The sequence below is a fragment of the Zingiber officinale genome, chromosome 8A, assembly GCF_018446385.1.
Source record: "Zingiber officinale cultivar Zhangliang chromosome 8A, Zo_v1.1, whole genome shotgun sequence".
Classification (NCBI taxonomy): Eukaryota; Viridiplantae; Streptophyta; class Magnoliopsida; order Zingiberales; family Zingiberaceae; genus Zingiber; species Zingiber officinale.
In genome coordinates this window covers 29346215-29372273 of record NC_056000.1, presented here as the reverse complement: position 1 = coordinate 29372273, position 26059 = coordinate 29346215, and the positions used below count along the sequence as shown (strand labels likewise).

At 37.9% G+C, this 26059-nt stretch overlaps 2 protein-coding genes across 2 annotated transcripts; both read right to left on the bottom strand.

Moving 5' to 3' along the window:
• Positions 1-14718: 14718 nt before the first annotated feature.
• Positions 14719-22708, bottom strand: LOC122008241 (CCR4-NOT transcription complex subunit 11-like). Its single transcript, XM_042563902.1, has 12 exons — positions 22465-22708; positions 20373-20483; positions 19114-19200; positions 18615-18668; positions 18359-18504; positions 18125-18278; positions 17912-18049; positions 17690-17761; positions 17540-17613; positions 17311-17452; positions 15613-15691; positions 14719-15180 (listed from the first exon to the last, which is right to left on the bottom strand). The coding sequence occupies exons 1-12, from the start codon at positions 22609-22611 to the stop codon at positions 15083-15085; spliced, it is 1302 nt and encodes a 433-aa protein (XP_042419836.1). The 5' UTR covers positions 22612-22708; the 3' UTR covers positions 14719-15082.
• Positions 22709-23142: 434 nt separating this feature from the next.
• Positions 23143-24546, bottom strand: LOC122010649 (GDSL esterase/lipase At1g71250-like). The gene is made up of 5 exons (XM_042567159.1): positions 24282-24546; positions 24083-24210; positions 23773-24015; positions 23440-23695; positions 23143-23363 (listed from the first exon to the last, which is right to left on the bottom strand). Exons 1-5 carry the CDS (start codon positions 24544-24546, stop codon positions 23143-23145), a joined length of 1113 nt encoding a protein of 370 aa, XP_042423093.1.
• Positions 24547-26059: the final 1513 nt, after the last annotated feature.

The window sequence follows — 26059 nt, the reverse complement described above, 5'->3', positions numbered from 1 at the left end:
CGCCGAATCTGGTTCAGCTTCCGATGCTGGTTCTCCGTCGTGGTCTCGGTTCCGGGTTCGGCTTGTACTGCAACCAACGCAATACCTTTCTCGGTTGGCATTGTACGCTCATGAAGTTCAAATTCACTAAAAGTTCATCTAGTTTTAAAGAAGATAAATCCTTGGAAACTTTGTAGGCATCTACCATTGATGCCCACAATGTATTCCTTGGAAACGAGTTTAGGGCATACCTTATTACGTCCCGATTTTCTATCTTTTGGCCAATTCCGTGAGGAGAGTTAAGGATGTCTTGTATTCTCGCGTGAAGAGAACTCGCCGTTTCGCCTTCCTGCATTTTTAGATTATATAATTTATTAAGCAAAAGATCTCTTTTACTTACCTTGGTGTCGTCAGTGCCTTCATGGAGTTCGATGAGCTTTTCCCAGAGCTCCTTTGCAGAGGAGAACGGGCCGACCCTGTTGAGCTCTTCCTTGGTAAGGCCGCACTGGAGGGTGCAGGTAGCTTTGGCGTCGGCTTCCACCTTTTTGATTAGAGAGGCATCCCACTTCTCGCAGGGAGTCGGTTTGCCGGCGTCATCGGATGGTAGCTGAAGTCCCGTCTTTATGATCATCCACGTTTCGAATTGTATCTTTAGATACGTTTCCATTCTTCCCTTCCAGTAGCCAAAATCCTCTCCGGAGAATAGCGGGGGACGTACAGTGCTGAAACCCTCTTGTTGGGCCATTTATAATATGTAACAAAAGAAAACAACAGAATATGTTCCAAGACTAAGTCTTGGATTAGTAGTGCTGGAATAAAGAATAATAAAAACGAACTCGAGTGGTGTTGCACCTACTTCGAGCAAATGTCGATTCGAGGGAAACAAAAATTAGAATATAGCTATAAGGCTAAATTCTAATTCGACTCCGAAAACGAAAAAAAACTGCGAAAAATTTGTTTTGAAAGGTGGTTGCACCAATTCAAAACGACCCCGCTCTGATACCAATTGTTGGATCGAGACGCGCTAGAGGGGGGGTGAATAGCGCTCGGGGCTATTTCGTTCGATTCGTAAAACTATCGGAGTAAAATACACAGCGGAAAATGTAAATAAACACAAATACAGAGACACGGTCGTTTACTTCGTTCGGAGCCTAAGGCGACTCCTACTCGAAGGCCCGCGATCCTTGATCGCTTCCGGTGGGCAACAACTATAAGCTCGATAAAAGATTACAAGTTGAAGTACAATAAACGACAGTAAATAATTATACCAACGACAAAGAAATGAAGATTCGGAGCTCCTGGTCGTCGGGCACAAGTAGCAGCACTTCGGAACGTCGTTTGGAGCAGCACGTAGCACTTGAATCACTTGGAAGTGTTGGTGCAATATCCCTCAGGTCAAGGTTGACCTGGGTAACCAAGCTGAGTCTTGGTTTGGGTTTAGATGTTTGACAATAAGATATTGATTGAAGAAGAGTCAAGTAGGTCAAGGTTGACTGGATACTTGACTGGGAAGTCCTAACTGGGATGTTAGGCAAAATGAAAGACCTAGTGAGTGAAGCTAGGCAGAAGGAAATCCTGGTGAGTGAAGCCAGGTGAAAGTCCTAGTGAGTGAAGCTAGGCAGATGGAAATCCTGGTGAGTGAAGCCAGGTGAAAGTCCTAGTGAGTGAAGCTAGGCAGATGGAAAACCCTAGTGAGTGAAGCTAGGTGAAAGTCCTAGTGAGTGAAGCTAGGCAGAAGGAAAACCCTAGTGAGTGAAGCTAGGTGAAAGTCCTGGTGAGTGAAGCCAGGCAAGGGAAAATCCAGATGGATCAAGGATGATCGGACATCTGGTGCTGGGAAGTCCAAGTAGGTCAAAGGATTGACTGGATACTTGGCATGAAAGAAAAGTCCAAGTAGGTCAAAGGGATTGACCGGATACTTGGCACAGAGAAAAGTCCAAGTGGGTCAAAGGGATTGACCGGACACTTGGTAAGGGAGTCCTAGCAGGTCAAGGGAGTGACTAGATGCTAGGCATGACATACCAACAGGTCAAGGTTGACCGGATGTTGGTTTTGGGAGGTTTAGGACTTGGTTTTGGACAAAAACCAAGTGCTGGATCGATCAGTGGATCGATCCAGGCTCTGGATCGATTAGTGGATCGATCCAGACCTGTCCCAGCGAACAGAGAGCTTCTGGATCGATCCGTGGATCGATCCAGAGGTCCCAATCGATCGCGATCGATTGGGTCGCGCGATAAGCGCCGGATCGATCCGTGGATCGATCCAGCGCGCTTCCGTGCAGAATAGCCGATCGATCCGTGGATCGATCCAAAGCCTCCCGATCGATGGGAACATTCGAATCGATCGGGATCCGACCGCTGACATCGTTTAGCCGCAGGCGTTCGATGGCTGCGCAAGAACTTCTCCGATTCACTCAGAGCTCTCGCCAACTTCTCCACAGCGCTCAAAGATCGCCCGTTCTTGAAGGATCTTGGAAGCTCTCCAAGTCAAGAGGCGGATCAAAGCCAAGAAGAGAAGCTAGGGTTAGGGTTTTGTACTCATTGTAAGCCTGTAAGCTTGTATTTCTTGTATCCTTTCCCTCTCTTCTTGTATTGAGTATTGTAGGGCTTCTCCGCCCTTGGTAGTTACCACAAAGGAGAGTTTTATTTAGTGGAGGGTGTGTGTTGGTGTGGATCCTTGGATTAGTCACCTCCTGTGAGGTGGATACCAAGTAAAACCAACCGTGTTAGCGTTGTGTGTTTGTTTCTGTATTTTCCGCTGCACATCTTTGAAGGAACAAGCAACGCCGAGCACCGAGCGAAAGCGACGAGCTATTCACCCCCCCTCTAGCTACTTTTGGTCCTAACAAGTGGTATCAGAGCAAGGTTGCTCTTCACCGGAATCATCGCCGGAAGGGTCAAGTACAACAAGAAAAGCTAGAGGGTGAAGAAGTTGGAGCAAATTCTTCAAGTTCAAGATTCTATCAAGCTCAACTTCAAGATGCAATTCCAAGATGGACTTGGATTTGACACAAGGGTGGCTCCACCATATTCATCTACAAGCTTCGATTCTTGGAAATCAAGAATCGAAAATTTTCTTATGATGGAGATAGAGCAATGGTTTGCTCTCATGGAAGGTTTTGAAGCTCCCACAAATTCCAAGGGCAAAGTACTCAAAAGGAGCAAGTGGAGCAAAGACCAAATCCAAAGATGTGAGGCCAATGACAAAGTGACCAAGCTTTTGGTCAATTTATTGCCAAGCAACATCTTGGAACAAATTGGAGAGTTTGAAGATGCCAAGGAGCTTTGGAGCAAATTGGCAAGAATTCATGAGATCCCCTCCACTGTATCAAGTCAAGAAAAATCAAATGGAGGAGAATCAAGGTCCGATCAAGAGGAAGCTTCTACCTCCGGATCCAAAGAAAAAGATGTCACCCCTGCAAGCAAAGGTATAAATATTTCAATTAATAATAAAAATCATATAATATGTTTTGAGTGTAGGGAACATGGGCACTATAAGAGCAAGTGTCCCAACTTGGCCAAGAAGAAGGGCCAAATGGCACAAAAGGGCAAGGAGAAGCTCAAGGAGACCACCCCCGGGACAAAGAAGAGCAAGGAGCACATTGTGTGCTTCTTGTGTCAACAAAAAGGGCATTACCGAAGTCAATGCCCCAAGGGGAAGAAGATGGTCAAGGCTCAAGGAGGCACTAGTCAAGGGGGAGCCTCCAAGGTAAAAAGGAAGGTAACTTTCATTGAGCCTATTCCCTTGCAAAATGGTAAAAAGCATGCTAGGTCAAATTTTTATCATCTTAATGCGATTTACCATAAGAATAGGAAGCATGAGGGCTTTAAGGAAAAGCATGTGACCCTACATGCCAAAACTACTATCCCTAAGGCTAGGAATGTAGGTAAAAACCTAGGCGATAACTCTAAGGATGTAAGATACAAGCCTAGAAACAAAAATGCTCATGAACTTAATGGAAAACCAAAAACTAAGGACTTAGTGATGGAAAATCAAGTCTTGAGGTCAAGACTTGATAAAATTGAAAAGACCCTAAAAAGGATGGAAAATATCCTATTAGGGCAAAATGAGCATAACCTAGGTTTAGGGGTACAAAAGCCATCCAATGGCCATAGAGGTTTGGGATACAAACCAAAGGCTAAGAAGGATGTGCCCTCTTACCATAGAGTTCCATATAGTTATGGAACAAACCCTAGGTTTAGTGGTCAAGCCAAAAATACTAGGGAAGTCATCCCTAAGAGTATTTTTGCAATAAATGTGACTAAGACTTCTAAGAAGTCTAAGAAAGTCACAAACAAGGTCACAAGGGAGGTTATCCCTAGAGTTGACCTAGAAAATGTGACCAAGGCTTCTAAGAAGCCCAACAAGGTCACTAGGAAGGTATCTAGGGAAGTTATCCCTAGTGAGTACCTAGAGCATCCAAGGAGCACCAATAGGTGTTGGGTTCCTAGGAGCATCTTCTCTACCCCATAGATGGGTTAGAGAGTGTCAACTCCGATTAGAAGGGTAGTTAACCCAACTTTGAGGAAATTGACACTCAAGGAGCATTTTCAAGGTTTTTGTTAACCTTTGAAAATGAAATGGAATTATTGATTACTCCTTGAAAGAGTAAAATGTGCCTAATGGTGGAAGAATTGATTTTAATCTTAAATGGCACATATTGGAAAATTAATAAGAACTATCAAGTTGGGTTTTTGGTATGTTCTTAGGCAATTTAAGGCAATCCGGGCCTTAAATTTAAAAGTGCTACTCTTGAGGAAAAATGGAATATGCCAACATTTGAGGACATGTTTATTTTAATTGGCATAAATTAATCAAGGGAATAAGAAATGCAAACTTAGGCTTTGGCATTTTCTTGAAGCACTTTAGGGCAATCTAGGTTTAAGGTGTAAGTTTAGCTAAGACTTTAAGGATACTTAGATAGTTAATCTAGGTATATTTTATTTATGCTAAATCTTGCCATGATTGTTTGCCCATCATATGCCATGACATCATGTCTATTTTTACATTCATGTTTTATTATGAAAAATCCAAAAAAATACCATGTCATGACATTCATACATCATGTAGCAATAGAATATTTTCTTTTGAAAATTATTTTCTTTTGATGTATGCCATAACATAATCATGCATTAAGTTTAATTCCTTGTAATTAAGGACAAATGGCATCTAACGACACTTATTGACAAGTGACATCCTGGGTGGATGTCTAATATCTCTAAAATGCCTAGATAGATATGCATGATCCCTAGAATAGGGCAAAACCAAATTTTACATCTCACAAAGACCTCTAAGGTGACTTGTATGTGTTTTAGTGCATATTATATACAAGTGAGATGTTAGGATGATGAACAAAGCTCAAGATGTTGATTTAGTGCATTCCTTTGAGTTTTAAATTCATCAAAACACATAGTTATGTGTTTTCCCATCATTCGGAAAGCTAATGTACAAGTCATGTGCATTATGCCCAAGGAACATGATGGGATATTGGTTTTGAAAATGTTTTTAAAATGTTTTTGGAAAACCTTGGTGAAGGCTATCTTTTGATAGTAATCACCATTGAATAGTTAGACACAAACTTGAAGAAAAACACTAAAGTTTTTGCAAGTTTTCAAGTTTGTGTCAATCTTTGAAAATATGATGTATTTTCATAGAAAGCTATTTTTCCATGATTAAGTATGCCCTAAATAATGTCTACACGAAATTTCATAATTTTTGGATTTTTGTAGAATTTTCTAGGGGTTTCTGAAGTTGACTGAAATGGAATTTCAGCAACTATCAGAGCTCCGATCGATCCATGGATCGATTGGAGTTCCTGAATCGATCCATGGATCGATTCAAACGGCAATTCCCGCGAGCAGAAGCTCGCTGGATCGATCAGCCGATCGATCCAGGGAGTCTGAATCGATCAGTGGATCGATTCAGAAAGGTTCAATCGATTGGAACCCAACTCCAATCGATCCAAGTTGCTGATTTTGGCCGGGAAGGCCTGATTTCAGCATCTTTGAACCTCTTTGAGTCTAGGTAACCATTCCAAACCCCTTAAATACATTTGTATACATACAAAGGGTGTTTTCATGTTGAAAACAAGGATGGATTGGTTAACGAAGACTAAGTAGAAGTTTAGGTTGAGGTTGTTTCAAATTTTGAATATTTGAACCTCAAAAACTTCTAAATTTGGGTTTCCTAAAGGTTTAGGGATTCCAAGTCATTGTTGGTGCAATGACAGAAGTTACCACCATGTCTTTAGGGGGAGGGACTCTTTAAAGACATGAAAATTATTTTTCATGAACCTTGGAAGGTGGTTAACCTTCTGTTGTGAACTTGCTCAAGGTTGAGCATTTAAACTTGAAATGGGGAGTGGATATCCTCATTATTTCAAGTGGACACTCAAGTGGTAGATAATACTCAAGGTTGGGTAGTTGTCTACATTGAGGGAGAAGTTAAGGATAAATGAAGGGTATGGGATCTTCATTATCGTGTTGATCACAACGAGTGATGTTGTGAACAACGATGAGCAACTCTTCAGGGGGAGAGTCTTCAACAAATGGATTTGTTGAAGTGTGCCCGGAATTGGAGCATAGGTTGATGTGTGTCCAACGATGGGTTGATGTGTGCCAATAGGGGGAGAATGTATGGTTAAGCTTAGTCCTTCATTACCTATGGGAAGGTCATAGGGGGAGAATGAAAGGACTCATGAAAGGGAGTAAGGCTTTCATTACCTAGAGGGAGTTTGCCCTCTTAGGGGGAGAATGAAGAGCTTAATTTATGCTTTCATTACCTAGTGGCATGAAGAAGGAGGCTATGAGATTAGCCTAACTTACATATGGGATTGTAAGTGTTATTGTGGTATTGTCAAACATCAAAAAGGGGGAGATTGTTGGTGCAATATCCCTCAGGTCAAGGTTGACCTGGGTAACCAAGCTGAGTCTTGGTTTGGGTTTAGATGTTTGACAATAAGATATTGATTGAAGAAGAGTCAAGTAGGTCAAGGTTGACTGGATACTTGACTGGGAAGTCCTAACTGGGATGTTAGGTAAAATGAAAGACCTAGTGAGTGAAGCTAGGCAGAAGGAAATCCTGGTGAGTGAAGTCAGGTGAAAGTCCTAGTGAGTGAAGCTAGGCAGATGGAAATCCTGGTGAGTGAAGTCAGGTGAAAGTCCTAGTGAGTGAAGCTAGGCAGATGGAAAACCCTAGTGAGTGAAGCTAGGTGAAAGTCCTAGTGAGTGAAGCTAGGCAGAAGGAAAACCCTAGTGAGTGAAGCTAGGTGAAAGTCCTGGTGAGTGAAGCCAGGCAAGGGAAAATCCAGATGGATCAAGGATGATCGGACATCTGGTGCTGGGAAGTCCAAGTAGGTCAAAGGATTGACTGGATACTTGGCATGAAAGAAAAGTCCAAGTAGGTCAAAGGGATTGACCGGATACTTGGCACAGAGAAAAGTCCAAGTGGGTCAAAGAGATTGACCGGACACTTGGTAAGGGAGTCCTAGCAGGTCAAGGGAGTGACTAGATGCTAGGCATGACATACCAACAGGTCAAGGTTGACCGGATGTTGGTTTTGGGAGGTTTAGGACTTGGTTTTGGACAAAACTCATCGGATCGATCGATGGATCGATCCAGCTCCGGATCGATTAGTGGATCGATCCGCACCTGTCCAGCGAACAGAGCGATCCGTGGATCGATCAGAGGTCCCAATCGATCGCTGGATCGATTGGGACGCGGCCGCTTCATAAGCGCCGGATCGATCCGTGGATCGATCCAGCGCGCTTCAGTGCAAGAGCTGGATCGATCCGTGGATCGATCCAAAGCCTCCCCGATCGATTGGGAACATTCGAATCGATCGGGATCCGACCGTTGGCGTCGTTTATAGCTGCAGGCGTTCGATGGCTGCGGCAAGAACTTCTCCGATTCACTCCAGAGCTCTCGCCAACTCCTCCACAGCGCTCACAAAGCTCAGATCGCCAGTTCTTGAAGGATCTTGGAAGCTCTCCAAGTCAAGAGGCGGATCAAAGCCAAGAAGAGAAGCTAGGGTTAGGGTTTTGTACTCATTGTAAGCTTGTAAGCTTGTATTTCTTGTATCCTTTCCCTCTCTTCTTGTATTGAGTATTGTAGGGCTTCTCCGCCCTTGGTAGTTACCACAAAGGAGAGTTTTATTTAGTGGAGGGTGTGTGTGTTGGTGTGGATCCTTGGATTAGTCACCTCCTGTGAGGTGGATACCAAGTAAAACCAACCGTGTTAGCGTTGTGTGTTTGTTTCTGTATTTTCCGCTGCACATTTTTGAAGGAACAAGCAACGCCGAGCACCGAGCGAAAGCGACGAGCTATTCCCCCCCCCCCCCCCCCTCTAGCTACTTTTGGTCCTAACAGGAAGAAGATTGTTGAAGCTGCTGGTCGAGACCCCTTATAAAGGGGGTTCAAGGCGCCTTATACTGTTCACCAAGGCGCCTTGAACGAGCCGAGTCACCCGCGTGGATCAGCACTGACCTGGTCGAACTCTATCTGGTTTAAGGCGCCACCTATCCAAGGCGCCTTCAACTCGGTCCAGCGGCTTGAACTCCATTCAAGGCGCATCCTTTTCTCGTTGACCCGAGGCGCCCAAGCTCCATGGAGGCGCCTCGATCCTTTCATCCGAGGTCTTTTTGTACTTTGGTCCCTGCAAGATATGTTTAATCCCAAAAATACCTGCAGACAAAGTTAGCACAAAACAATGATATAACTATTGAAATATTTAACCGTCTCGTCCGGGTCTGACTTCGGTTTTCTACCGGAAACCCTAGGTCGACCCGACGCCCACTTTCCCTCACGGGAACGCGTCCTCACCTACTCCACTCGGAGATTTACTGCCACGATCCTCCGGATCGATCGGACTTTGCTCGACTCGATGCTTCGGACTTCTGCTGAACATCCCGGCTAGTCCTGACTTTCACCTGGTTCGCGACACCAGGACTTTCCACCTAGGGTTACCACCCCCTAGGACTTTTGCCTGAAGCCACCGACCTGCCAAGACTTTCCGCATAGGGTTACCACCCCCTATGACCTAGGGTTACCACCCCCTAGGGTTTTACCTTGCCTAACCGCAGTTAGGACTTTCCTGAAACACTCAGCAAAAGCTGTCAGATAACAAAGCACCTTAACTTTGAATCCTTTGTCATTATCAAAACTTAGGTTCGATCGTCGGATGCTTCCCGCACCAACAGATATGACTTCGACCTGGTGCATTTGGCTTAGTGGAACTAACTAAAGCTACCTCTTACGAATAATAACCAGTTAGACTAAAATTTTATACTAAGTTCAATGGATAGGACTATTTGGAAAACCTCGAAGACATGATTACTCTAATGATATCTAGGTAACTCACCATAGCCCAGAAGTTTATTCAAAGAATGCTTATTTGTTGAGTCAAAAGCTAAACTTGAATCTAACACAGAGTTAACTCAACCCTAAAAATTTTATTTAACTCATCTCACAAAATTATAGGATTCCCTGATTGAAAACATAGATCGGGTGAGATGACTAAGGTTTTAACTTTGAAATTAAATTAAATTAAATTTGATTACATAAAAACAAATATTAAATTAATTAAATACTAAAATCAAAATTAAATTAAACATAAGTTAATTCTTTTAGAATCTTTTAAAAATTCTTTAAAAACCTTTTAAAAATATTTTTAAAAATATTTTAAAAATCTTTTTAAAATATTTTAAAAATTCTTTAAAAAACCTTTTATAAATTATTTTAAAAGTCCTTTTAAAAATTTATTTTAAAGTCATTTAAAAATTATTTTAAAAATATTTTGAAAATTATTTTTAAAAACATTTTAAAATTATTTTAAAAATACTTTTAAAATTCCTTTTAAAAATTATTTTAAAAATACTTTTAAAATTATTTTTAAAAATTCTTTTTAAAAAGTATTTTAAAATTTATTTTAAAAAAATATTGTAAAAAAAATCTTTTAAAAATATTTTTAAAAATTATTTTAAAAATTATTTATAAAATTCTTTTATTTTTTTTATAAAATTATTTTAAAAATTCTTTAAAACTTATTTTTATATTTAAAAAAAATCTTTAAAACTTATTTGTTTTACTTAATTTAAACTTAAATCTTAATTTAAATTCAAACATAAATTTTATTTGAAATTCAATAATTGTTCATCTAGTTAATTCAAAATCTATTAACTTATCTGAATTAAGTTAACTAATAATCAATTAAATCAAATTTTAATTAGATTAGTTAATTTATATATATTTACCATTTTCTTAATAATCATCAAATCCCTGATCAATTAATCAAACTTAATTACTATTATAAATTATTCAACTTAATTACTTTCAATAATTAATTCAATATTTACTATTAATCCAAAAATAATTTTAACTTATTTATTAATTCAAATTAAGATTTAATTATATTAAACTATAGTTAATCCTAATTAATAAGTTAATCAGAAATTTATCTATTAACTCATTCTTAACTTACTACATTAACATATTATCTATTACTCTAAAATTAATAAATCAGTCAATATAAAAAATAATATTAGACTTTACTTAAATACAACTCAATCTAAAATTCTATTTCTAAATTTAGAATAACTAAATAATCTATGATTAATTAATAATTCAAGATATTAATTAATCAAGTTTAATTCATGATTAATTTTGGATTATTTAAGTTAGGATTAAAAAAAATCAATTATGTCTACCTTAGATAATACATATTAAGCATCTCTCTAAACATGTAAGATTACTAGAATGGTTAAGATGCTAGGAAAGAAAATTGAATCATGACACATGGGTGGTTAATAAGAGTTTCCTAAGGAAATGTCAAATTAAGGGGAGACTTAATGACAAATTTAATCACATACTTTTAAAATTATTCTGAATATTTTAATTATTTTTAAATATGGGGAGGATATCTTCAAAATCAGTCTTAACACATTTTGAAAAATTACATGCTTTGAAAAATTCTGATACTTATCAAATTATATGTTTTGAAAAATTATTTTGAAAACTATTTCAATTTTTGTAAACTACTTTTAAACCAACTTTAAAAGATATTTTTGAATAGTCTTTAAAAAAGTTTCATTCTTGCAAAACTTATTTTAAAATTTTCTTAAAACTTATTCATATTTTAAAGCATCTTACAAATATTTTCTAAGCTCAAAATTCTTGTCCAAAGTATTTTAAAAAGTTGATAGATCTTGAAAATTATTTTGAAAGTTTCTTAACAGCTATTTAAACTTTAAAGTTAGCTGTGTAAAGGTTAGCTTTCAAAACCTAATATAAATCTTCAAAAGCTTTCCTTTAAAATTTTTTTAACTTTTTTTGGTTAAAAAATTACAAGTGTTTTGCAAATTTCATTTTTCGATTAGTTTGAACAAGTTTTTTTTTAAACTCTCCCAATAATTCTGAAAATTTTCTTGTTGTTGCCAAAATTTTACTACTTTCCCTCATTACTTTACTTAGCATTGTTTTATTTATTTACTTATATTTTTTTGATGAATACCAAAAGGGGAGAGCTAGGGATTAAGTAAGTACGCAAAAGAAACAAAAATGGTTGGTGATGAAAATAAGAATAACTTAACCCGAAAAATGATTGTTTCAAACTTTTTAGTTCTCTTAAAATCATTTTTGTTCTTACTTTATATATTTTTTTCCTAACTTAACTCAGGTTGTCATTTCATCAAAAAGGGGGAGATTGTTGGTACAATTTGCACTAACGGTCTACCTCAAGTTTTGATCAATGACAAATAAGTTAAGTTAGGTATAATTGTAATCTAACCACTCTACCAAGTGTGCAAGACTTAACCAGATAGGTCGACAGGCCGATCGGATATCTGGTGAGAAGTCCAGATAGGTCGACGGGTCGACCGAATATCTAGCGGAAAGTCCAGATAGGTCGACGAGTAGACCAGATATTTGGCAGAAAGTCTAGCTAAGTCAACAGGCCGACCGGATAGCTGTTGTGAAGTCCAGTTAGGTCAATGGGCCGATCGGATAGCTGGTGCAAAGTCCAGATAGGTCGACGGGTCGATCGGATATCTGGCAGGAAGTCCAGTTGGGTTTGCGGACCGAACAACTAGCAAACTAGTAAGGTAAGTCACTGGAGGAGAGTGACTAAGTGAGGGTGCATCCTAGTTGAGGGGACAGTAGGCGTCGATCCAGGTTAGGTCCATTTCGGATCCCTAATCTGAGACCTTGATTAGTTCCAGGTCCTAGGAGGACAGGATTTAACTCATAAATCTTTATAAAATATTTATGAATATATTTTTCTAACTCTATGTTGTAGAGAAAAATGTAGACCTTCGAATTCTGCATGCGTAGTAACTGACAGATCTTGATTCCGAGTTCGGAGTCAAAAGTTATGACCTTCAGAAACTTGCACTAGTAGTTGGAGGCGCCTTCAATCAGTGGAAGACGCCTTGAAGTGCTTTGAAGGCACCTTCCAAAGGATAAAATCCAAAGTTGGTAGATTTTATCATCATCGAAGATAGGTGGATAAGATTTGTTTGTGGAGGCACCTTGGAGGAGGTTGAAGGCGCTTTCCACAGCCTATATAAGCCTTGTTTGTGCGTGATTCAAGACATAATTGATATATAAGCTTCTGTGTGTCCGATTGAGGTTTTGATTGCTCCGGCCTACTACTGTGACTCTGCTACGACGTTGTTGCTCCCGACTACTGCCGAGGAACCAACCGACATCGAGCCTAAGCTGACAATTTTCGAAGGTGTTGGATAACGAACTATAATTTGCATACTTAATTACTTGCAATAGAACAAGTGCAAGGTGTTGCACTTGTTCATTCTTTCTGTGTACTTGATTCTCTTTTCCAGAGGTATTGGAAAAGGTATTTTAGTGGATTACCCATCGAAAGGTCTGCGGGACCTGGGTATTGGAGTAGGAGTCGTCAAACACTCCGAACCAAGTAAAATCAAACGTGTGTTCTTTTACTTACTTTTCTATTTCGATATTTTTTCGTAGTTTTCCGCTGCATACTAAGTTCTTAAAAACGAAAAGACAAGTTTTTAAAAATCACATAATTCACCCCCTATCTCACGTGCGACTCGTTCCAACATCTATCTGGCCAGATAGCGGTTGCATTGCTACTTGGTAAGGTAGTGATCTCTCGAGAGGCTACCACATTGCTGTCTCATCGGGGAGCACGAGCAGCCGCGTCGTTACCTTGCACTGTTTCATTTGACAAGAAGAAAAAAATAGAGTTATCTTTGAGAAGAATTCCTTCCTTATGTGGAGAGGGTTACCTTAAAATCTTAAAGAATTTTTAATCCTTTTTTATTAAGATTATTTTAGTCTTTTGTATTGTTAGGATTTTCATACTATTTATACATTTATTTAGTTGTTGTTAGGGAATGATCTTTTGAGTTAATATTTTTTCGTTCAACCAAGAGAAAAATTATCTGTGTTTCGAGATTTTTTGTATCCTCCCTGGAGATTATCAGTTCGAACTAGCTTATGAAATAATCGTTATTCTATCTAAGTCAAAAATACCAAAATAATACCTTTAAATGACTAAAAATAATACATTTAATAGAAAATTTAAAAAATGCAAAAATAAAAAAACTCAAAAAAAATATAAATAATTGAACCCGGCCAGTAGCGCGTGTATGTTTTTGAAAACCAGCGCCACAACATGTGATGCTTATTTTCCAACACCATAGTGGTGATTAGGAGTTTTAAAATTAAAATTGAATCAAATTATTCAAATACTTGATTTTTTTTTAAAAAAATAAAATTTTAAAACAATCAAACTAAACTTTTAAATTTCATCAATTTGATCGGTTAATTTAATTTAACTGAATTTTTATTCACCGTGAAATTACGAAGACAAAGTGCTTGGCTTAATTGACAATTTTAAAGGATAAATTGATATTTAAAAAATAAAACTGGGAACATTTTGGTAAAATTTAAAAATGTTTTTGAAAATATTTAAAATTATCAAAAAGAATTATTATTTTTAAAAGTGTTAGGGCATCCTAATCCTACACCTTCTCGCCGCAGTCATGCTTAAACCATTTTTAAATGTCTCCTCTTTTTTGACTTGAAGCAATAGGTCACAGGATACTGAACGATATGCTGCAAAAGATGTTGAACACGGAGAGGCGAGGTAACGCCTCTACCACCCTCCAGTCCATCTCCGTAACCATTATTGCTTTTACAGTGCAACTAATAGCTAGTGGTAATAGGACAATACTTGAATATCTTAGGCTAATGCCTTACAGACTGCTACAATTTTAATTGGTGTCTGATAAGAACAAAAAAAAAACAAGAAGGTTTTGCAGACAAATAAAAAATATTTCCTTTACTATCTTACACGGACTCCTCGCCTCCTCGGCTTCTTCTTCGACACCTATGTGCTGTGCCAAAGAGTCCAGGGGTGAGAATTCTTTTTAAAATATATTGCTTGAGAAACTTGTGTATTTACACAAGTATAAATTCTGAAATTTTGATATCTTTAGAACCCATAATGCTTTTCCTTGCCTTGTTTCATGCAGAAGCCTCCTGTTGTTGGTATTCTCACTCGGCATGACTTTGTGCTAGAACACATTCTTCGACTATTACCTCAACTCCCGCACCGTCACAAATAGTCGTTATTACTGCAGGTGTTTTGGTACCGTCACAAATAGTCGTTATACTACACGGACTATGATGCTTGCAAGATAACTAATGCGTTGATAAGAGTACGAGCAAACTTTAAATAGAGGGATAAAAACAAGCATGCATAGAACCAATGACGAGAAAAATGCTAATAGATCATCCACTGTGAACGCTTCCCAATTTATACTAATAACCGATGAAAAACTTCTATAGAATTAGATCGGTCACTCCTAAAATTAATCGGTGTAAACTAAATACACGATGTCAACTACAACAAATACAATTCTTTCCCCAAACTTGGTGCATGTGCAGATGAAATCACTTGAATACTTGAATTTTATTCTCAAATCTCAACGAACTTGTAGAGATGCAGCATGGTGCACAATGTTCCCTGAGATCCATGAATGGAAATCTCAGTAAGAATCTGATAGGCAGGATGTACAGAATGAGTAGAAGGCAGCAGTTTGAATTTGTGTGTTCTCCCTTTCATCATTCCAAAGTCTTGAGCAGTCTGAACAAGCCAGCAGCTTCCCTGATGCGTGAGAACTCAATGCAGAAAGCCTGGACTTCGATGAAGAGATCACGGACTGCATCATGGAAAACACCCAAAATAAAATCTTAATTTACATAATCAGAATCTCTTTTGCCATCTAGAAATAAACAAGCTACAATGTAAGGCAATATGCTCATAAATATCCATTCTCCGACCAGATTCAACAGATCCATCGTGAATCAACAAAGTTTGGCAGAGAAAAACAGGTGTATGTCATATGAAACACTTGATAAAGAACAAGGACTGGAAGCAAGAAAAATGTTTGATATAGCAAAAAAGATTGCAACAGAAGCTAGAACAGTTCATTACTCCTAACAAATAAGCTATCGGGGGAGACAGTATAAAAGCTCCTAAACTAAAATAACACAATCAAGATTAATCCTCCAAGTACGTGCCCATAGCACTGATTGCAAAATAGTAAATGATATGTAAGCATGATGAGAATTTAAAACAAAAGCAAACTCACCGTTGATTATCTTGTTTCTGATAAGACTTTGCAGAAAGACACAGACCAATCTCACTAGTCTGTTCTGCACGTACTTGTCCTAAACATGGAAAAGAACATAATATGATTTTTTTTTTTTATCAATTTCTTGTAGGAAATAGAGATCAACTTAAGAAATAACTGCCAATAATAGAACAAGTATAGCATATTCAAAAGAAAATGTTCACTGAAACAGGCAATCGCAAGGGAGACCCAAGCTCAATTAACTAAATTACGACATGCACTGTCTAGAACAAAGACTAAGCATCAATAAGTAAAATTACATGACACTAACATATGTCTTGGGATGTGATTGAGGTGCAACTTTAATATATGATAAAATGAAAATAAATAGGTTAAGAAAATAGAGACTTGTTCGAAAGTGAGCAATCTATAATTAGAAATGTTGCATCAGTTAGAATAAAAGGTGTATGGGGACAAAAGGACCAAACAAAACTTTAAATAAAATACAATAAAAATAATATAATTAATTTGAATATTAATAGTAATTAGCCTTGTATCGTTGAGACAAACACGAGCCCACCCCAAATTGTTGGACAAATATAGTTTGGCTGAATAATGACAATGTTGATGGTCATAACAGACATGACTGGAAAGACAAACACAAGTAGAAGGATTGGCTGGAGACAACAAACTGGGCATTCACCACATTGGATCAGTGTAGTTGACACCAAATGATTGGGGCATACATGGCACCATTTTATGTTGATGATGATAAATGCTAAGGTGCCAGTAGTTGAAAGCGACAAACCATATAAAACATCATAGGCATGATTGCATAAGATAACCATAAATAAAAACTTTGATCGGAAACCAGAAACTAGGAGTTAGCCTCAATGTCACCCTTCCTTTAGGTTCCAGTACTGACTGCAGTGGAGCTAACCAACAAAGTAAATTCACTAGACAAGAGACAATCCTCAAAATTGACAATTTTTTTGCTGAAATAAACAAATGCTGTGGACATATGAAATATAAACAAACAATAAATGTAACAAATAGGTCTTTATTATCTATTATAGAACTGTTGAAATTCAGAAAGTTGAGTTACAATTAATATAACCGCTTAACTGCCAAATCTATAGATCAGAGAAGCCGAAATTTAGTGAGCAAAAGCAACCATGAAGCGTGGAACAAAGTCCAACAGTCAGTGTCTCTAGGACAGTTGTTTTAGTGAAAGAATGTAATCTAAGAAAAGATTTGACACTTAACTATCACAGTAGCAATGAAAGCAAAAACCCAAACTGCCAAAAACTTAAGATAGACGGATACAAAGGTTTTGCTACCAAAGTGGTGCAGGTGCACAACTCAAGAACTTCCCTTAACAATTATCAAAATTGATCATCTCTTACATTATTGAATGTGTAGGAATAATAGAATTGGTCATTTGATTAGAACAATCCGTAAATTCATCTCATTTTTTTTTGTTTAATGATCAATCTTAGCATCACTTGCACAATTATGTCAAAGCATGTAGAAATACTTGTGTGCATATACAAGAGAAATATGATTTCCTAATTAAAAATGTTTTTATAGGAATATTAACTAAATCACTAAACTATGCACTTAAAAAACAATCAGATTTTTTTAGATGCAATGAGTTAATAACTTGAAACTGATGCCTTCAAAAAAATTAGAGCATTGAGAATAAAAGGGGAACACCTTTATGTTTTCACATGATGATATACAGTTAGTGATGTACATGTGTACAAACTCAGTTGGGAGATTAACCGCAGTTGTGAGCCTGTTAACCACTTCCATTGAATGTAGACTCATTTCCATATTGACAAGAACAGTGAAATACCTGCCAACCAGATTCTGATAAGCAAAACACAAAAATAGTACCAACATATTTATCACTGAAACACATGCAAATATTAAAAGCTCTTACTCTGAAATTTCAGGAGAATTCATCAACTTCGAAAGAACTTCAACAGCAATAAGTGGGTTGTGCTCAACAAGATCCTACCAAAAAACATGGATATAATCACATCACAAAGTTTGAAATAGGAAATAACAGAATAATGAAAATAACATCAACCGGCAACTTCAAAGGAGTGAGTCCACAATGATAAACGAGTTTTGCATCCTTGGCAAGTTCTAACACTACTTGCTGCAGGAAGAAAAAAAATCAAAATTTTTCATGAGTGGAAAATATTAGCATATGTAATGGGAAATAAAACTACTAATGTTCATAGTGTAGAAGAAAAATTGTCCACTATGATCAACAGATGCAAGCTAGTTAGAGCAAAAAGAACAAAACCTCTTGTTGGGCAGGTGCAAGTGGGCCTTTCAATGCTTTTGCAATCAAATCTCTCACTGCAGACCCTCGACTGGTGTCAGCACACATGCCATAGTCCCACAAAAGCTCGTGATCATTATCAGGATTGAGCCATATAAACTGCAGAATAACTTGCAGATCAATAACACTGAAGAAAATAATTGAGCATGCAAACTCACAGGTGAAAAATCTTACTTCTCCATCTAACACTGGAAGCATTGGTGGTGCAGGTCTTATCCACTGAGGACCCAATCCTTCAACAGACAAGTTTTGCATTAAACCTAATATAGCATTGTCTCTATCATCAGAACCAATTCTTGGTTTTGTTCCTGTCACTGGAAGCTTTGGCCTGAAACATAGCAATATTGCCTCAAGGCTCCTAGGAGACTTCTCCTTATATAATATTAAGAGTAGGGATATGTTGTATACTCAGATGGAGTAGAATCAATGCCAATAGGTATATCCGGATCTGGGATAATATTTTTAACAGATGCAGCTTGAAAAATGTTTTCATATGATTTGGACTGTACACTATCAGAAAATAGCTTCTGCAGCTGTTCGCATTGCAACAGAACCTAACAACAATAGTATAATTACCAGAAGATCAGCAAAAATCACAAATCAGTAAAGAAATTATCCTCAGTTGCAATGTTACCTCTACCACATCTTCTAATTATTAACTTACATAGGATGATGAGTCAAATCCTTTGATGTAATCAACAGCTGACAGCTTCATAACCTGATCATTAATAAATAAGCCAAGATATAAGATATAAATGATTCTAAAATGCAAGCATAGCTATTCTCAGAAAATCAATTAATTTAAATAAAATACAAAAAGGCATGGTAAACCTAATGCATATGGCTGCTGGGTTGACTTGTTCCCTTGATCCCATCTTTAAAAATTTCAACCACAAAATTCATAGTGCATTCAATGCTCAATCCCCTTACTCAACTTAATGTAAGGAGCATCTCAAATTGAGTGAAGATAGTCAAAATCATCATGATTTACTGTACTTAGCATTTTAATATTTTTCTTTATAGAATATTAATGACAGTAGAGTATGCAAATCAATCCTAACTATTTTGATAATTATCAGACTAGCTTAACAAATCTAATACAAAGAAATAACCAGCAGTACAACAAATGCAGCCGAAGAGGGACAAGACAAAAAAATAGTAACCTCTTTGTTATTGCTTCCACCTAGAGATCCCATCGAAAGTTGAATAAATGCCATCTCCATTTTCTCTGAGGTATCGTCACTTGCTGCCTGTAATGACAAAGAAATGCTGATTTGCAAAAAATTTGAATAATTTACCAGCAAAAAAGTTTTAATTCCTTTTACAAACTATTAAGTGATTATATATATATATATAAAAGTTGATAGTTCTTTCATGTTATGCATGTCTCTTTTTCTCTATGCTCTTCTACAAAGTAAACTGCAAATTCATTGACATTAACATAAGGGATCTGTTGGCATAACCAGTTATCTGATTAGTTGTTGAATAAAAGTGGATAACCATATAATATTTCAACTATAATAAAAGCGGATAAAAAATAATAAAAGCAGCTAACCATATAATATTTCAATCCTACATATTAATTTTGTAATATGAATAAGCATATGACCATAAATGGAAAAGAAAGCAGGTTTTGGCCACAGAGACCGCGAGCCCATAAATCAAATGACAATGTGAAGGTAAAGTTGTTACAACAACACTAAGGAATGAATCCATCAAGACATAACAACAGGAAACATTAGAGCAAATAAAAGACACCATTTGGATGTGAAATAATTCAAAACCTAACACTTGTCCTAAATGAGACAGGACAAGGAAGTCAGAAGCAGACATTTGGAAATGCTGATAACATGCCAGTGTGTGGCCCTCCAAAGACGAGAAGTTGATGTATTTCTAGTTTTCTACATCCATTGTGAGCATAAAATCTGACTATGGGAATTCAAGGTAGCATCAGTCTCTGGAACGAGAATAATTCACTGAACTTGGGCTGCAGTTGTAAAAGGAAACTGAACCCGCTAGTGTCATCAAATTCCAATAGGATAAAAAAAATATTTTCAAGGCCCTAATTTTATTATGAAAAAAAATACTGAAAATCCCAGAATTTATGGATGCAACTTATCATAATTAAGCATGGTGTTATACATGTTTCAACAATTAGCTAAGAGAATCATTGCAGTCGCGTAATTCCCTGTTTGTGTTTCTACAAGCTTAAAGCTGAAAGTATATAAAATGAAAGTAAAGGTAAAAAATGTGGCTGCAAGATCTACGAAACAAATGAAACTATTCAAGACGTAGCCATTTTATAACAGCTAAAGGCAAAATTGTATATGACACTAATAACAAAGGAATAAATCTGTTTTTGTAATCCAATCAGTTCATGAGTTCGAAATTTCAAACATTTAGAGGAATCTAAAACACTCACATTTACAAGGAACGAAATAAATGGATTTGATGATGGTGAATTAGAGGAATAAGTCTGATGAAGTATAAGGTAAGCAACCAAACGTTGGGAGAGCTTCAACAAAACCTTGTCCTGGATATATTGAGAAGAAAATTAGAAGAACGTTAAACATAAACAATCATTCATTATGGTCAACAAACTACCATGAGGGTGGGTAGAAAATCTCAATTTGCATTTACACAAATAATTCATGATAAACTTCAGATGAATCACAGTACTCCTTCACAAGAAAGATCAAATGGTGATATATTCCATATCTACTCTATATCTATCATCTTCTATGATGCTCTTCAGTATCTTATAAAAAATGTATCCACATAGCATAGGTACTGAACCCTATAATAGTTTAAGGATTGATGTGCACTAATAGATTAATTATTTTTCATTATATTGAAGCCCCTCCTTGTGGACATATATATTAGCCTCAGGAACATGCTATTTCTACATTTAATAAGCAAAAAAATACAATAATATTTTCTTACGACATATGTATACTTCTAGAACAATGATCCGGTTATCACAAAAATGAAACGTTAACACAAGATTCATCTACGTTTATCACACAGCGCAAATAAACGCCTGCGGAGCTCGAACCACTCGTGGTGCTAGGTCGTCCCCCGTGGCCCATATGCACTTCTTGGATTTACCCGGTGGCCGGTGGAAAACTTCCGTGAGGCCAAGCTCGCCCCCTCCAGGTGAATGAAGGGTAGAAATACCTGAACACCCGGGCTTTTAATTTTAATTTTAATCCTTCTGAAAGTTAAAGGTATGGGCAAAGGTTAAACCTTACACAGAGCTACTAAGTTTGGCACAGTCACAACTCATAAGAAAATAACCATATGGTCAGCTACAAGTCAAACTAAGTATCTCTAAGAATGTAAATCAGATATAGACAAGAAACAGTGAGGAATCTTGTGACCTAGTGATGCCAGTATAAAAGGAGAACCACTTACAACACCTCCTATGGTATAAAAAACGAATCAAAAAAGGAGCAGCAGCTGATAACTAGGAATTTAGAAGTACTAAGATTAGGATACATAAAAGATAAGGGAGAAAAATAAGAAATAAAAATAAGGAGAAAACAGTTTATGTCCATCAAATGATCCAAGTCAAGCCTTCTGATTGAAAAAGATAAATACCTCACATTTCCAAAGCAACACTTCAGAATTATCAGGCAAAAGTTATCATCTACAGACCCACTCAGATGGTGGAGATTAATTATGCAAATTGGAATCAATTGACTCCACATATATGCTGAAATACATTAACTATATACTCAAATTCTTCATAAATATATATTTTAAAAAAAACGAGCTTATTTTGTTCATAATTGACACTGTAAATTTCAACAATAGTTAACCTGGAGAAATAGTTGTTTTGTTCTTTTCCAAATCAATCATCATTTGAAATGATGATTCATTTGCTAAGATAATGATGATTCATTTGCTAATATAATGATGCATTTAAAATTTTAAAAATGTCTTTGGTAGTATGCCGCCCCACTTCTCAGATATTTCAGAATAAGCACAAGGCCTAAATGCTGATATCATAAGAAAAGTTCTGCTGGCAAACGTTATCCCTTTGGTGCTTTACCTAGGAGCTGTGCTATGTTAGGATCATCAGATGAACAAGATGGTACATTAAATTATTATTATTTTGAAAAAAAAAAGTTCACCAGAATAAATGAAAGGAAAGGCATGGACATAACAACTACATGACCGTATGAAGTCAAGCATTTTATGAATTACATATACATAAAAATACAATGACAAAATCCCTCATCCGTCAAAAAAAAAAAAAAAAAGGCAACATAACTAGGAGTGCAGCCTTAGGTCGTGATGTTGTTCTTGGAAACGGCATTTACGATTTAAAAAAAAAACAGCTAACTGTCAAAACCGGAGGCAAGTTAACATCCCTAAGATGAATAACAAATAATACTAAGCAAATGTGTTTCAAAATCAATAACACCATTTAATAGCCTAAGAACAAACCGAGAGTCGAATCATGCAAAACTAATCCATCAAAGCATCATAAAGACAAGTAGATCTCCTACCTCGAGGAGGATAGCAAGGGAAAAGCAAACCCTAAACCGGGCTTCCCGCGGGAACTGCGATCGGTAATCGGCGACAATCTCATCGAAGGGCTTCGACTCCGAATCGAGCAAGGAGAAGAGGTTTTTGGACTCCTCGATCGATAGCATGGAGGCGATCAAAGGGAACGCCGGAAAAGAAAGCACCGTCGCCACCAACGCAGCGAAGGTGGGCTTGGCGTCGTCCCGAAACTCGACAGTGAGTTGAAAAAGTAAAGAAGCAATATTTTAGCGACAATTTATAAAATATCTGATACCTGTTTTTCATTTTGCCTCTCATATTTTAAAATATTACTTTTGCTTCCGTATTTTATAAAATTGAATTAAAACATACCAGCTTCGCAAAAGTTATTTTTCATGAACAAAAAATAAAATAACGGCATTATTATAATTTTTGTTAAAAACACGCACAAATTTTTTAAATATCAAATCAGCATCAAGGGTTAAAAATAAATAATACATCAGGGGCCAATATGATCTCCTTCCTCGTAGAGACTAGAGAATAGAGATGAGAGAATCCTAATAAAAAGAATATTGGAGTGAATTTTTAAATAATTTTAATATAATAATGCTCTATTTTTATATCCACATTAACATTAACATGGCCGACAATTATTCAACACCCCCCTCGTCTTTCTTTAGCTACATTTGAGCTAATTGCTGGACATTAATGGGGTAAACATCATCAGGAGGTCCATTGAAGGCCCTCTGTCCCAAGATCATGTTCACTGCCTCTGTAGGGTGGTAGGCATCCCAGAACACATACTGCTCCCTCTCATCGCAAGGGACAGCCAACGGCAAGCAGGTGATCTGGCCGTGATTCCTTCCCAGTCCGCAACAGCCACGATCGATCACTGTAAAACCTGCCGAATGAAGTACACTTCTGTCTCATAAACACCTCGATATCGAAAGTAATTAAAACGACGAACAGAGACATACCGTACTGGCTGGGATTGTTCAGCACGTCCCCAATTCCACGATATGTATCGCCGTATATGAAGAACGATCCAGGATGATCGGCGTTGAGCTGTTGGACGAGCGACTTCACCTCTGTGTTGAAGTAGCCGACGATCTGATTTACTTGATCGACGCATCGGTCTGGTGGGGCAAGACCAGAGGCCCGTTGGTTCGGGATGCAACCCAGTGGCCCGATTCCTGCCAGCAAGAACTTCCTCAGCCCCATGCTGTGCAATGCCTGCAGGAACAAACAAACAGTACAGTGGACAATATACTGAATGACTACTACGTGCTCTTCGTGGTTAATTATCTTACCAAAATCTGTCTTGTGTAACGATCGATGAGGAGGCTGGCGTACTCTTGAGGGCTATATTCATAGCTGGTCGAGTAGGAAGATCGAAGCAGGTAGTTGTTGATGTAGTCATTGCTCCCGAGGACCATGATAACGATGGACTTGGCTAGGTAGTCTTCGAAGTTCTCGTTACCGATCAAAGATTTTAGATCATTCAAATTACTCTCGAAGTTCAGGACCTGCTGACTTAGGCTGTACCTATCTCCCTGTTCGATCAGGCAGAATAATCAGGAATAGTTTGTCAGTCAGAAAGAGAGAGAAGAAGGAACTCACGAGATACCGCCCACTCTCATCTAAGATCCCTCCGGCTGCTGAAGCATAGTTTACGCCATAGAGTAGTCTACTGCCATTGAGGTCTGGACTTGCGTATGGTGGCAGATAAGGAATTCCCAAGAGATCACCTGAAAACATGTATTGTAGTAAGAATGGATGAGTGGATACACTCATCGAGCAAAGGAGTAGGGCTACTTACACAGTACGTCTATTACAGTTTTTCCATTGCTGAATCTCCCAGTAGGTCCTTGAAAGAAGTCGATGCCGTAAGGATAGTAGTTGGATTTAGCAATGGAGCTTAGGTAGTTGTTGTTGCCGTCATCGACCAAAGAATCTCCGAACACAAACATTGCTGGGACCTGCAAAGCATGACAGAACCCACTTTGGCTGTGAAGTGTGAAGGTGGCAACAAGAAACCAGTAGAGGAACATTGTAGCAGCATGCTTGGAGTCCTGCCCTCTCATTTTAGGAAGGTTATGGATTCATAAGCATGAATTTAGCTGTGAATTTATGTGTATCTGTCAAGATAATAAAGCCTCGAAACGGTTGCATCTCATCAAGTTCATTCAATTCTCACTTGTTGCCCTGTTTTTGGGAGTGGTTTTGGTAATAGATTCCAGCTTTTTCGTGTTTGTCATTTCTTGTTTAGCCAATATCAATGGTAACTGAAATCTAGCCAAGTTATTCATGCTTGTTTGTTCTCCATCTCTCACAATTATTCTCATCCTGTTCCTAATATGGATATGCAAGCTTGCATGTTCTTCATTGGAAAAGATCATCTCATTGCATCAGAAAATCACACAGAAAATAATGTGTCATTTCTTTTTTGGTCAGAAAAGAGGCATTGCAAGAACCCGTACCAGACACAAAAAAGATAACTCCATGTTCGGGAAGTGGAAGATCAATTAATTGCAATTTGCAGATGGACATAGCTAAAATATTGCTTCAAAATGCACCTCATAACTCATTAATCAGAACGTGTATTAAGACTAAGACAGTCAATAGTCTGAGTGGTAAGTCAATGTCAAAGGGATCAATCGGATCACCTGGTTGCTTAAGGCAAAAAGGTTTATGCCACTGACTGACATCCACTCAGTATTTGGCTCAGCTCCACCAGTTGACATCTATTGGGTATTCTATTTAGCTTCATCATTTCATTTAACTTAGTTACACATATCTGACGCTCTATCTCATTCCAATTGGGCCTAGCGACTGACCGTTCTACCCGACTCCATTTGATCCCACCGACTTCAAGCTCCTCTCCGCTCAATCCAACCAATCGGACGCTCAACCCAGTTGACCGGACGCTCAACCCTTCCTTGCTAGTGAGATCAACTTCACCGATCTAATTGTTCTACTCAATTGGATCAACTTCATCGATCTGACATGTCTGTAATTAACGGGTTATGCCCTTTGGCCCAATTATCCCCCATCCTGAAGGTTGCCATAGTGCATGGGTTGGCGTAGCATGTGAGACAGCACATGAACTAGCGTAACACGTGGGATAACACATGAGTTCTATTCGGCATTCTGCTTAGCTCTATCATTCCATTCAACTTAGTTACACATATCTGATGCTCTATCCTACTCCAATCGAGTCTATCGACTGACCGTTCTACCAGACTCCATTCAATCCCACCGACTTCAAGCTCCTCTCCGCTCAATCCAACCAATCGGACACTCAGCCCAGCCGACCGGACGCTCAACCCTTCCTTGCTAGTGGGATCAACTTCACCGATTTAATTGTTCTACTCAATTGGATCAACTTCACCGATCTAATTGTTCTACTCAATTGGATCAACTTCATCGATCTGACGTGCCTGTAATTAACGGGTTATGCCCTTCGGCCCAATTATCCCCCATCCTGAAGGTTGCCATAGTGTGTGGGTTGGCATAGCATGTGAGACAGCACATGAACTAGCGTAACACGTGGGATAATACATGAGTTCTATTCGGCATTCTGCTTAGCTCTATCAT